This window comes from Pogona vitticeps, chromosome 6 (genome assembly GCF_051106095.1).
Source record: "Pogona vitticeps strain Pit_001003342236 chromosome 6, PviZW2.1, whole genome shotgun sequence".
Lineage (NCBI taxonomy): Eukaryota > Metazoa > Chordata > Lepidosauria > Squamata > Agamidae > Pogona > Pogona vitticeps.
Genome location: NC_135788.1, coordinates 84,598,102 through 84,610,726, shown reverse-complemented (window position 1 = coordinate 84,610,726; position 12,625 = coordinate 84,598,102). Strand labels below are relative to the sequence as shown.

At 42.3% G+C, this 12,625-nt stretch overlaps 1 protein-coding gene across 14 annotated transcripts in view; it reads left to right on the top strand.

The window, feature by feature from the left end:
- Window positions 1-12,625, top strand: part of TANC2 (tetratricopeptide repeat, ankyrin repeat and coiled-coil containing 2) — a 297,308-nt gene that overhangs the window by 223,707 nt on the left and 60,976 nt on the right. For all 14 annotated transcript variants that reach the window (XM_073004058.2, XM_078377736.1, XM_078377733.1 and 11 more), the window contains 3 exons: window positions 70-195; window positions 5,418-5,699; window positions 7,252-7,385. In XM_073004058.2, coding sequence (XP_072860159.1) covers window positions 70-195; window positions 5,418-5,699; window positions 7,252-7,385 — 542 coding nt within the window. The remainder of the gene's footprint in view (window positions 1-69; window positions 196-5,417; window positions 5,700-7,251; window positions 7,386-12,625) is intronic.

Below are 12,625 nucleotides of genomic sequence, written 5' to 3'. Positions count from 1 at the left end.
GGGTTCTACATGTGCTCTTGCTGTAATATAGTAAAAGTGTTACTGATCCAGCATTTGTCCAATTAACAGCCACCAGCTCAGCCCACCTAGAAGATTTAGCTTATCTAGATGAACAGCGGCATGCTCCTCTACGAACATCTCTCCGGATGCCTCGACAGAGCATGGCTGGTGCTCGCACACAACAGGACCTTAGAGGTATGGATTATTTGTCTATGAGGTGTGCTGGGTCTCTCCTGTAATGTTTTAAAACCAAAACATAACTTTTAAAAGATGGAAGATTGTTCTTCCTTCTGAAGATGGATACTAGCAGCAACCTTCCTACCATAGGTGCCTGTTACATATTAATCACTATTTATACTCTCTCCATTTTTTTGTTTTGCTTCAGTAGTTTACCAGAGCTGCCCAAAACATTCATAAGTAATAAAATTTATATAGAAGCAGAAATAATTATCTATAATTACAAACTTGCTGATTACTTGCCAGCAAATAAAACTGGCTTATACATACTTGTTGGTTTCTCCAGATAGATAAAAAAAGATGCCTTGGGGGGGGGGGGAAGATTGCAGTGGAGTTGAAGGTTCTCCCAGCTAAGTAGGCTGGAGCTGTCTTTAGAAGCAGTTAGAAACTGACAATGAAGAAAGCAAATGAAGGGGATTTGCCCCTTCTATTGGAGGAAAAAAGGAACTCTCTTAGATAGTATAGGAAGGGGGAAATAAGTCTTCCCTTGCCAACAGTACTGTTTAGTTGGGACTCACTGCACAGGCAGCGGATCATCCAGTCCTAGCCCTGGCCCTCTCTAGAGTGCTACAATCCAGTCTTGGCAGGCATGGGCTCACAGTGGCTCCTGGAAAGCATGTTTGACAGTTATCAAACGGAGTAAACTTGAGGGTCAAAAATCAGGTGTCCAGAAGTAAGAGTGATCACAGACAATTGTTCAGAAGATGTAAATTGTATGTTGTTGCATTGTCAACGTGTGTTGGGTAATAGCTGAACCCTTATATAATTCCTAAGCCTGATTTGAGCTTCTTAAAGGGACAGCCTTGTGATTTGAAGTCAGATTCTTAATGCCTTTCTCTTAATTCTCCTTAAGCACGCTGTTTACAGAGGTGTGCTGGCTTGGTACCACAATAGGCCTTTGTGGGTTTACGGGCTTACTCCTCAGTGAGATTCTTCCAAAATGCTACAGCTGCCAAGAATAATAAGCTTGAGTGTCTCACGTGCAATGTTCTTTGATTTAGAATATACTACCTATCTAGGCTCCGTATCAGAATCCAAGTCTAGTGCCTCTCAGGGTGATACTGTTGACCTTTGTGGCTCCCCCTTTCCTCACCCCACACCTCCAAAGAAAGTAGAACACAGTAACAATCATGTTTAAAGATGATACTATACCACAGGGAATGGAAGCTTAAATCATCCTAAAATTATTGCTGTATCACTCAGGTTTGAGGTCACCCTGACCATCCTTCCTTCCATCTGTCTCCCACTTATTGTTTCCAGAGACAAGACAGCTGAGCTCCAGCACCCTTTGTGTTCTTGTGGACTTTTTGTTATGGGAGATCAGTAAGAAGAGAATAAAACACTTGATATGGGAGATTAGAAATAAGAGAATAGATTTAAAGGAAAAGGAAACATTGTATGTTAGCATTTTCTTCTAGACTTTTATTTTTTAATTTCCAAAATATGTTTGACTTCTTTACTCACATGTTGTAGCTTGTGTTGTCCAGGTGCTGGCAGAGGGAGCTAGGTTTGCAGCTTCTCAGATTACAGGATCTTTGATGGCTACATTTCCATTTGGTTGTAGTGCACATTGATTATATTGGCCAAGCTTCTCCTAAAAGCAGTGAGACCTTCCTTTTAGAACTACCTAGAAGTCTTATAATGTGTACATCATTATAGAATTTAGCCACAGATGTTTGCATTGTGGATGTCTCAATTCACCCTGTTTGGGGGATCATATGATTTGGGAGAGAGGAAATGCAGTGTATCCTACAATGAGACGGAAACAAAACAGTTTGAAACAATTAGTACTGTTTCAGGAGATAGAGGCTAACCCTGAGCAGGGAAAGTTCTTCTTTCCTAACTTCTTAAAAGCTGGTGACTCTGCCAAAGGCTCAAGAGTCCTAAACTAGAACTGAATACCCAATGAGCTACTGCTTGCCATCAACCTTCATTCCCACAAGCATTCTGAAGTGATGCTTATATGCCCACAATGGCATAATTCTGAGAGTATCTTGGAAAAGGAAGATGTTGGTAGCGATCAGAGGTCTGTGCTTGCTACAAATTCTTGAAGCCATCAGCAGAGCTGATAGCTTTTTTAATCTTTAAGTAAAGGAGGAAAGGTGCGTAGACATCTTAGTTGCCATAGTAAAATCCCTCCCACTAAGACCATTTCAGGGTCTAGTAGTTAGCATCAGATCAGTAAAGAATTACTTTAACAACAACCACAATAGTAATTATTGTTTTAGGTATTTATATACTGCCTTGTAATTTAAAAAGCTTTCCAGAAAAAGAGATAAGTAACATTATAGCCCCTGTCTTCAGGTTTATAATCTAATCTTAAAACGTGACACAAAGTTAGGAAGGAGTGGGGAGTGGGGAGGAGGAAACAAATTTGTAACACTAGTCTTATAAAGGCCATCTAAGTGGAACTATTTCAAGTAGCCTGCTGGAATGGCTGATACTAGGTGACTGTTGAGAAAGAAGCCAAAGAGCATGGTATCTTGGCAGAAGTGGAGTTCCTGTTTCTTTAAGTGGGATCTTAACTGGTTGTCCATTTAACCTGGACCATCAATTATTTGAATTTTGCATTAAGCAGATAAGAAGAGAGATTGAGGAAAATGAAAGAATGTTGAATGTACACAGTGGTGCCCTACATGATGACGATAATCCATTCCGTTCAAATCGCTGTACAGCGAAATCGTCATGTAAAAACAGCTCCCACATTGGAATGTATTGAAAACCGGTTAATGTGTTCCAGTGGGGAAATTACCTCGTCGTCCAGCGAAGATCCTCCATAGGGCAGCCATTTTGCAACCGCCAATCAGCTGTTTTTAATCGTTGTCGTCCGGAGCAGGGGTCGGGAAAACAGCGGGAGGCCATTTTGTGAAGCTGACGATCAGCTGTAAAGATCGTTGTTTTGCGATTAAACGGTCCGCGAAGCACGGACCAAGTCGTCATCAAGTGGAATTCCCCCATTGAAATAGCTGTTTCGCGAATCGCTACAGCAATCACAAAAAGGCATCGTCCTGCAGTTTTGTTGTTCTGCAGGGTCGTCATCATGCAGGGCACCACTGGTATATGAAAGATGAAAGAATGTTTCGGGTGGATTCTGTGTATTACATTGTTGTATACTGTAGCCTGCTTTATCAGGTGCATCTGATGAAAAACATGAAAACTACAACTTGTTCCCTTTGAAAATACTGTAAGACTGTTGATTTAGTGGCAATAGACTTAAACAATTCCCCTATGTCACTCTAGATGTTGTTGTAATACATGTACATCATGTGTCCCTGTCCTGTGTGCCTGTCAGTGGAGATGTCAGTATTCTCAAAAGGGCCTTTCCTGAAAATCTGAATATCCAGAAGGGTTCATAACCAGGGGTGGGCAATTAATTTCTATAGGGGGCCACATGAAAAATCTGAACTGTGTTCGGGGGTGGGTAGTAATAGGCCCCCAATTTGTAGGTAGTAATAGGCCCACATTGGGTGAGGCCCTGCGGTGAACGAACTTTTTAGGGAGTTAACTATGTGAACGTTGTAATTTGTTCACTGCAGGCGGGAGAGAAAAAAACACCCGACACTGAGCTAGCTAACTCACCTGTCCTCTGTTCCCCCGCGGCCTTCCTCTCCAACTGTTCTATCCCGCGCAGGCAATGTGATGCGTCATCACATCGCCTGCGCAATGATCACTTCCAGCCTCTTGAGCCGCAGGTTCCACAGCCTGCAGCTCAAGAGTAACAGTCAAAACCCGCGAGATCCCAGCGTCGGATCTTGCGAGTTTTGCTTACTGCCGTGCTGGGTGACCGGAGCCGGAGCTCCGGCTCACTCAGCGGTGATGGGCGGGCCGGACAGGAGTGGCAACGGGCAGGCCAGATTGGAGCAACAACCGACGGGCCAGACAGGAGCAGCTCTCGGGCTATATGTAGCCTGCGGGCCGCACTTTGCTCAGGTCTGTTCATAACAAAACAGATTCATAACACGACTTAGATAGCTGGCCTTTAAGCTATTTGGGGCTTTGAAGATTAAAACCAACACGTTACGCTATACCCATGAAGTAATTGACAACCAGTGCCAGTCTTTCAGTATCGCAGACATGCAGTCTTGCTATAATACATCAGTTAGCAACTTTGTACCCATGCACCCATTTGTATCAATTGAAGACTCAATGTCTCTTGAAGGGTAACCCTTCATAGAGCAATTTGAAAAAGTCAAGACATGATGTACAGTGGTGCCCCGCATAGCGAGGTTAATCCGTTCCGGATTAACCCTCGCTATGCGGAATCGTTGCTAAACGGGTAGGGAAAACGTATTGAAACGCATTAAACTTAGTTGAATGTGTTCCAATACCTTGCTCACTTACCCATTCAGCGAGGATTCCCCTTGCCGGCAGCCATTTTCGTGCCCTCGCTAAGCAAGGGCAGGGCGTGAAAACGGCTGCCGGCAGCCATTTCCGGGCTTCCGGCGGCCATTTTGGAGCCGCCGAACAGCTGTTCGGCGGCTCCAAAATGGCCGCCGCAATACCCGATCTTTGCAATGCGGGTTTTCCCCATTGCGAAGATCGGGTATGTTTTCGTATAGCGATCCCGAAAAAGGGATCGCTATACGGAAACATCGCTATACGGTGCACTCGCTAAGCGAGGCACCACTGTAATCCAATTCACCACCTCACATCCACTTACCTTATTCTTTCTGTTAATTAATTGAATGTTGGTATGACTGTGCACACAGTAACATGTTTTTTTTAATGTACAGTGTTTGAACACACAGTATTTTCATGTTTTAATTGGAGGCTAACGTTTGTAAACCCAAAGAAGGAATGGAAAACTGTGATAATTTTTTTTCATGTGCCTGTATATTTCTATAATTTATTGGAAAATGGTTAGAGCGGAAGATGTGGAACAGCTAGTACTGTAAATGAAAAAACTTAAACATCAGAGAAGTCTGTTTGCCTCTATTCGTAATCATTATTAAAAAAACACAACAATATGGAGTAAGGACCTTTGGGGTCCCAAAAATCATTTTCTTCTCACTTCTTTCTTTCTGAATAGAGTAGCACTATGATCCAGATATGCCTGAGTTAACACAAATTCCTAGCAACAACACAGTTCTTCCAGGACTGGAAGATAGTGCTCTGTATTTCTTTAATCATGACTGACTGTGAACTGTTGAATTGTGTGTATTTTCTGTATTCTTTTGCAGTACGTTTTGCACCTTACCGACCTCCTGATATCTCTCTGAAACCGCTGCTCTTTGAGGTGCCCAGCATCACCACAGAGTCGGTATTTGTTGGCCGGGACTGGGTGTTCCAAGAGATTGATGTACAGTTGCAGAGTGCTGATGCCAGCGTGAACAGAGGTGTGGTGATTGTTGGAAATATTGGCTTTGGGAAGACAGCAATCATCTCCAGATTGGTTGCACTGAGCTGTCATGGAACACGCATGAGGCAGATTGCCTCTGACAGCCCCCATGCATCCCCAAAACGTGAGTGGGAAGATATACTAGTAGATGAGTCTGCATACTTGGTACAGTATGTGAGAAGAATGTCCTTTTTTGTGCATTATACAAGCAGGCTGGAATGTGGTGGTGGGTGCCCTTGTATGGCTTACAACCATACATTTTCTGATCAAGTACCACATGCACTTTGAATAGCTGGAAATTCAAGGGTACTCTTTTCTCTGTATTTATTGCAACTGTAGCTCAAATAAAAGTAATGGCAGCAATCTGCCTAATTATCTATATACTAATTTTATTTTATTTATTTCTCATCCATACAAATCCAGATGGCTAACAACAAACCATAGTTGTGCCAAAAGCACACTTCTAAGTGATGCATTTAGGTACCAAGCTTATATAGGAAGGATGGATGCAACTAGCCGCCTAGAGTGGTCTTATAGGCCAGATGGGCAGGGTATAAATCAAACAAACAAACAAACTAATTCTTTGTGGCCATCCCCAAATAACAGACGTTTGCCTCTGAAATTCTGGCAGAGCTAAGACTTGTTTGTTTGTTTCATTGATTTATATACCACCCATTAAGGGCATCCCTAGACTGGTCAGTTTGCACAAGATAAGTTCCCCCAGTATTCTGGAAAGCTATTTTCAACAGACAGACGTACAGTTTTCTATACTTCAGAGCATTTTGAAGGGTTGGGTCATATTTATAAATCTAGAGATTTAAAGATGATGGAAATATTAAAACGAAGAAATGGTCAGTGCTGTGGTGAAAGGCAGTCATTTCATTCTAGCAATTGTAGGCTGTCCTGCTTTTATGTTATTGTTATATGTCATCGTCGCCCCTGATTTATGGCAATCCCATGAATGAGTGATTTTCAGAATTTCCTGTCCTCAACAGCCCTGCTCAGCTCTTGCAAACTCAAGCCCATGGCTTCTTTTAGGGGGTAAATTCATCTCGTACTTGGCCTTCCTTTTTTCCTGCTGACTTCAACCTTTCCCAACATCATTGTCTTTAATATCCATTTGCCCTCTTCCCATATTTTGTATATTTTATTCTAATGTTATATAAGTTCCATTGGTTTATGAAAGAGGAATTAGGTGTGTGTTTACGATGCATAAATATGATTTTCTTACTAACAATCCCTCGCATCTAGGTCTTCACAATTACTTAGAAACAAAATCTATCACTGTAGTTGTACAATTGTAGGCTTCTACAGAATATGTAAAACTCTGGATCTTTTCCTCTGAAACTGGGTTACGCCAAGGAAGCAGAGTATTTATCATACTTCTTTTTTTGGCATTTCACAGTTATCAATCCTTCTGCTACATTCATAATTCTGATTATGGCTATAGAATTAGGTGACGATTGTGTTATGTTGTTCACTCTTCCCTTAAGCGCCAGAGACCTACCATCTAACACCATCTAATACCAGACAATCTCTGATCAGATTCTGTCAAGATTAATACATATTGATGTCCTTTGAAAATTGACCTTGGCTTTCAGGGAAAGGCATGGCTAGAGTTTTATAAGAGATTGAATAATGGCTGGTTCTGCTGTGTACTTCCTTCTGCATTACAGATGTTGATGCAAACAGAGAGCTTCCCCTCACCCAACCACCTTCTGCTCATTCCTCCATCACAAGTGGGAGCTGCCCTGGAACCCCAGAAATGCGCAGACGCCAAGAAGAAGCTATGCGGAGGCTTGCTGCTCAGGTATCTTTGTTTCCTGCTAAATGTTTCTTCTTCATTTTGTTTTTTATATATCTTTTACCAAAACATGAATATGCATGCAGTAAACCAAATGATTTCAAGTGAGGATTTAGTACACTTCTGACATTTCCACAAATACCAAAAAATTACATATTTAAATGGAAATAGTGGTATCTTCTCCATTTTAAAATTTAAAATGTATTGTTTGCTAGCACAGAGGTTGCAGTAAAGTCAGAAGGATCAACTTTTGGCTTTGTCAGGGCCCGGGTTGTGCACAGTTGTTTTCAACAGCAGTGACAAGGGCACCAGGACCCAACCAACACCACAGCGTGCCAAGCCCAAACTCACACATAGACCAACAAGCCAGGATAGGAGCACAGGACTGGAAACCAGAGCACTGGAACTGGAACTGGGCTGCAAGAATGGGAGCACAGAGCAGGAATGCAGGGTCAGAGTTCAGAGTACAGGAGTTCAGAGCAGGAGTGCCGGGGCTTGGGAGCAGGAAAAGTACAGCCAGACCACCTGTGTTGCTGAAGCAGCTTCTGGGAGGGAGAGCCTTTCCTTAAGTATGCCTTCCCTCGGGACTCCTAAGTGGACCTCATGAGAGTTCTGGTAGCTACTGCCTCGGCAGGACTTGATCCTGCAAATGCTGGCTCTTCCTGGGACCAAGCTGGGCCTGGCTCTGCAGCTGCCAGGGTGATGGTGCAGGAGAAACCCTGCTGCCACCCAGATCCTGACAGGGTTATTTCTTCACCAGTATCAAGTGGAAGATTTCCTACAAGGCAAAAATACTTTTTTAAAAAAAAGCCTTTTGTTTGCCAATTTATGATAGTGTTGCTGAGTTTCATGACAGATGTTTGTTTACATGGAAAGAAAAAGAATTAAAAGTACACTGCCAAAGAAAATCCTAAGAGACAAATGGATTTAAAAATAAAATGGAGTTCTTCATGTAATTTTGAATTATCCAATGAAGATGCAACAAGACAGGATTGGAAGAAATCTTTTAATGCTGTTCTGGTATTAACCTTTGCTCCAGTTTGGATCTCATGGAAAGGGGTTCCCAGAAGGTTGCTACCTGTCTGTTTCATCATTGCCTTTATGAGAACCTTGGAGATTCCCCACCTACACTCCAGGAGTTTTGGTTTACTGCAGCTTAATGCCGAAACTGATATTTAATGTACATTTTCCAGAATCCCATGTCTCTTAACACTCAGAAAAATTGGGATGCATCTGTAGAAGTGCTAGACTTATGACATTCTCTGAATTTTTGCTTCCTCTGCTGATAAATCTTTCTTGTATTGCTGCCACTTTCCCAATGTCTGAATCCTGTAGTTATATACAGACATCTAGACTGAGCACACTTAATAAATTAACTTAATGATATAACTTGGTAGCTGACTTTCATTCAGGACAGATGTTCCGCATAAAATAGTTGATTACCAGCTCTGGAAGAAGCTGCTACCTACACCTTGTTGTGATCTGTACACCAGTTTTTCAAGGACAGGACAGCTTCTTTATGTAGCAGTACATTTTGAAAGAGCGTATAACCCTCTGCCAGCACATCATAACATGGACCATACCTTTATTGACAGGTGTGATCTGCAGTATTTAAATAAATAAAGCTTGATCCCTTTTCATTATGTGCACTTGTTGAGGTGATAGCTAGAAATGTTTATGCCAATAAAGGTAAAGGTAACCGGATAGCTAGAAATGCATTCCTGTAACATTCCTCAGATGCTGTGTATAACACCACCTCCACCTCCACTGCAATGATCAAATCAGAAATAGATCTATCCTGTCTCTGTCACAACCTACATACGTTATTGGTGCAGTGAGGTAGCCTTTTAGACTTACGTTATGTTGGCTTTTACGACTCAAAGAGTATCTCTCCTTACTGCATCTCTTGAGCTGCTCGGCCATGAGTGATTGGCAAGCTTCCCTTCACCACTCAGGATTATTTATTTATTTATTTATTTAATTTAATTTAATTTAATTTAATTTAATTTAATTTAATTTAATTTAATTTATATGCCGCCCACACTACCCAAAGGTCTCTGGGCGGCTTACAACATTTAAAATATGCATGAAGATGCTCATTAAAGTGCAGCTTAATATATAAGGTCTTCAGTATACTGTACAGTGGAACCTCTACTTATGAACTTAATCTGTCCCAGAAGATGTTCGTTAGTTGAAACATTCGTAAGTAGAAGCAAAATTTCCCATAGGAATGCATTGAAAACCATTTAATCCATTCTGGCTGTTTTTCATTCTTATCTAGAGGCGCTGTTCTTAAGTCGAAGCATTAGTTTCCATAGGAACCTAATACAAAGCCAGTTAATCCGTATCTACCAGTAGGGGCAGAATTTTTCTTCTTTTGATCTAAGATGAACCTAGCTTTAAAAAGGTCAGGAAAGGAGGGAGGGAACACCTTTAAAACAGAACACCTTGAAAAGCACCTTTTCAGCCAAGCCAAGCACCTTTTAGGTTAAAAAAAAGGGCAGGAAAGGAGGGAGGGAGGGAACAATGGGGAAAAGAGGAAAGAAAGAAAGAAGGTTATCACTGGGGCACACAGACCTCTCAGACAAAGGTTTGTGCTTTTAAGCACAAAGAGAGACAAGACAGAGTGAGAAAGTTGGGGGGAGAGTTTGGAGTCTAAAACACATTTTAAACAAAACACATTTGTGTCTAAACTGCATTTTAGAGCAAACCAGCCAGCACAGCCCCTCACAGAATATTTTCTGTTTTTAAGAAAAAAAGACTTTGGAGTCTAAACTCCATTTTAATGCCTGCTTGCACCAACAATCAGCAACCATTACTGTATTCCAGCACAGAACTTATCATCACAAAAAGAGAACATGGGGGGGGGGGAGAGAGAGAGAGAGAGAGACTTGAGTCTAAATTCCATTTTAGAGCCTTCCTGCCTGCCTGGCTGCTTGCATCTACAACCACCACAGCCCCACATAGAATATTGTATTTTCTGATTTTAAAACAGAATTTAGAGCCATATTTTAACCACACACATTTTAAAACTAAAATCTACACTGCAAGACCCATCAGAGCACAGAAACTTAACCCCCACCTAGCCCTACCCCCCACCAAGCTGCAAAAATCCTGTACAATACAGTAAATACAGTGTACTCACCCAGAACAAGCAGTCTCTCTGTTTATAAAAAGAAAGCCAAAAATCCAAAAATAATTTAAAAAAAAAAGCCAAAAAATACAGTCCGTACAGTACAGTACCAGGCAGTACTGTACAGTACCAGGCAATATCAGGCAGTCTGAAGACTCTCTCCCTATCCACTCTCTAACTGCTTGGACAAGCGATGTTGCAGACAAGCACCCTCTTCGCTGGCCAACGGTCAACTGAATGTTCAAATTTCACGCTTTCCCCGCCTCCCCCACATTTTTTTCATTCGTATGTTGAAGCTCCATTCACAAGTAGAAGCAAAATGTTGTTAACGGAGCTGTTCGTAAGTTGGATTGTTCATAGATGCTGTAGGTACATTCGTAAATAGAGGTTCCACTGTGTAAAGTTCGCCAACCATCCATTTACTGTACAAACCAGACTTAAAGTTCCCTCACTCAATGCAGAAGCTAATTCTGCTTTGTTCTCAGTTAGGTGGGTAGGCCAAATTATGGTTCCAAGGGAGACATGGCTGTGTTGAGTGGGATTACCCACACTTTCCCATCTGACTATGCAACATGATTCTTTGAGTGGCAGAGAGAAACCTCCTAAAAACATCTACATTTTTTATTTATTTAAAAATCCAAAGTGCATTTGGATCCAGGCTAATTAGGTAGAGCAAACAAGGTAACTTCAAGAAAGAAGAAACAGAGTCACTAAAGGTCCAGTATGTGGACCTTTGTCCTCTTTTGGATCCAGCCTTCTTAGTCTAGACACTTGCAGCATGTGGCTTTCTTCTTTTAAAAAGAAACACAATTCCTTTCTTCTGTTCGCTTCCCTTTTGATTAGGCTACCTGTACCTTGTCCTCTTCCCACCAACACCACATTACTGAGCCTGAAAACAACCCTACTCTTATCTTCCTTCTTGAGCAGCAGCATGTAATTTTGGTTGTTGGTTTTTCGGGCTCTTTGGCCATATTCTGAAGGTTGTTCTTCGTAACGTTTCACCAGTCTCTGTGGCCAGCATCTTCAGAGGATAGCATGTAATTTCTTTGCTCTGTAAAAAAAAAAAAAAGAGAGATCATTTTTTCATTTCTTCACTTCCCCAGCCCCGAGGAAGCTGCTTTTTCTCTCTGCATGTAGCAGCACTGAGAGGAAGAAGAGGGAAAGAGGGAACCCTGAAAAGGGTCACCATAAGTCAGAATTGACTTGATGACAAAGAGTGGGGTCTGCAGCCTGGGGGTACACCTGGACCCGACGCTCACCATGGAATCACAGGTGGCGTCGGTAGTCCGCACCGCCTCTTTCCATCTTTGGCGGATTGCCCGGCTGCGGCCTTACCTAGACACGGGGGCGCTCACCACCTTGGTACATGCGCTCATAATCTCTAGATTAGAGCACTGTAACGCGCTCTACGTGGGGCTGCCTTTGAAGCTGATACGGAAACTTCAGGTGGTGCAGAATGCAGCGGCCAGACTCCTCTCCGGAGTGAGGAAATACCAACATATCTCTCCTACGCTGGCCATGCTGCACTGGCTGCCCATCCGTTTCCGCATTGACTTCAAAGTGTTAATGCTTACATATAAGGCCCTAAACGGTTTAGGACCTTGATACTTGGTGGAACGTCTACTCCCACCTAGATCTACTCGGATCACCTGCACGAGCCAGGAGCTGAAGCTGAGGAGCCTAACGCCGCGGGAGGCCCGGAAGGAAAGGACACAAAACCGGGCCTTCTCAGTGGTGGCTCCTCGCCTCTGGAATAACCTTCCTCCGGCGATTCGTGCGGCCCCTACGCTGGGCACTTTCAAGAGTCAATTTAAAACATGGTTATATGTTCAGGCCTTCCCTCCTGTCAATATTTAACTTTCTCTCTCTTCTTTCCCCTTTCTTTTGTTCTATTATTCTTTGTGTTTAATCGATTGTAATATTGTATGATTTATGTCAAATATTTTTATTGGAAGCCGCCCAGAGTGGTCGACCAGACCAGATGGGCGGGATGCAAATCAAATAAATAAATAAATAAATATAAATAAATAAATTTTTGATAGCTAGAAGGAGAGAAGACAATGTAGTCCAAAGGGAGCAACAAGAGAGAAGGGGAAAAAAGGAATCGAGGCTA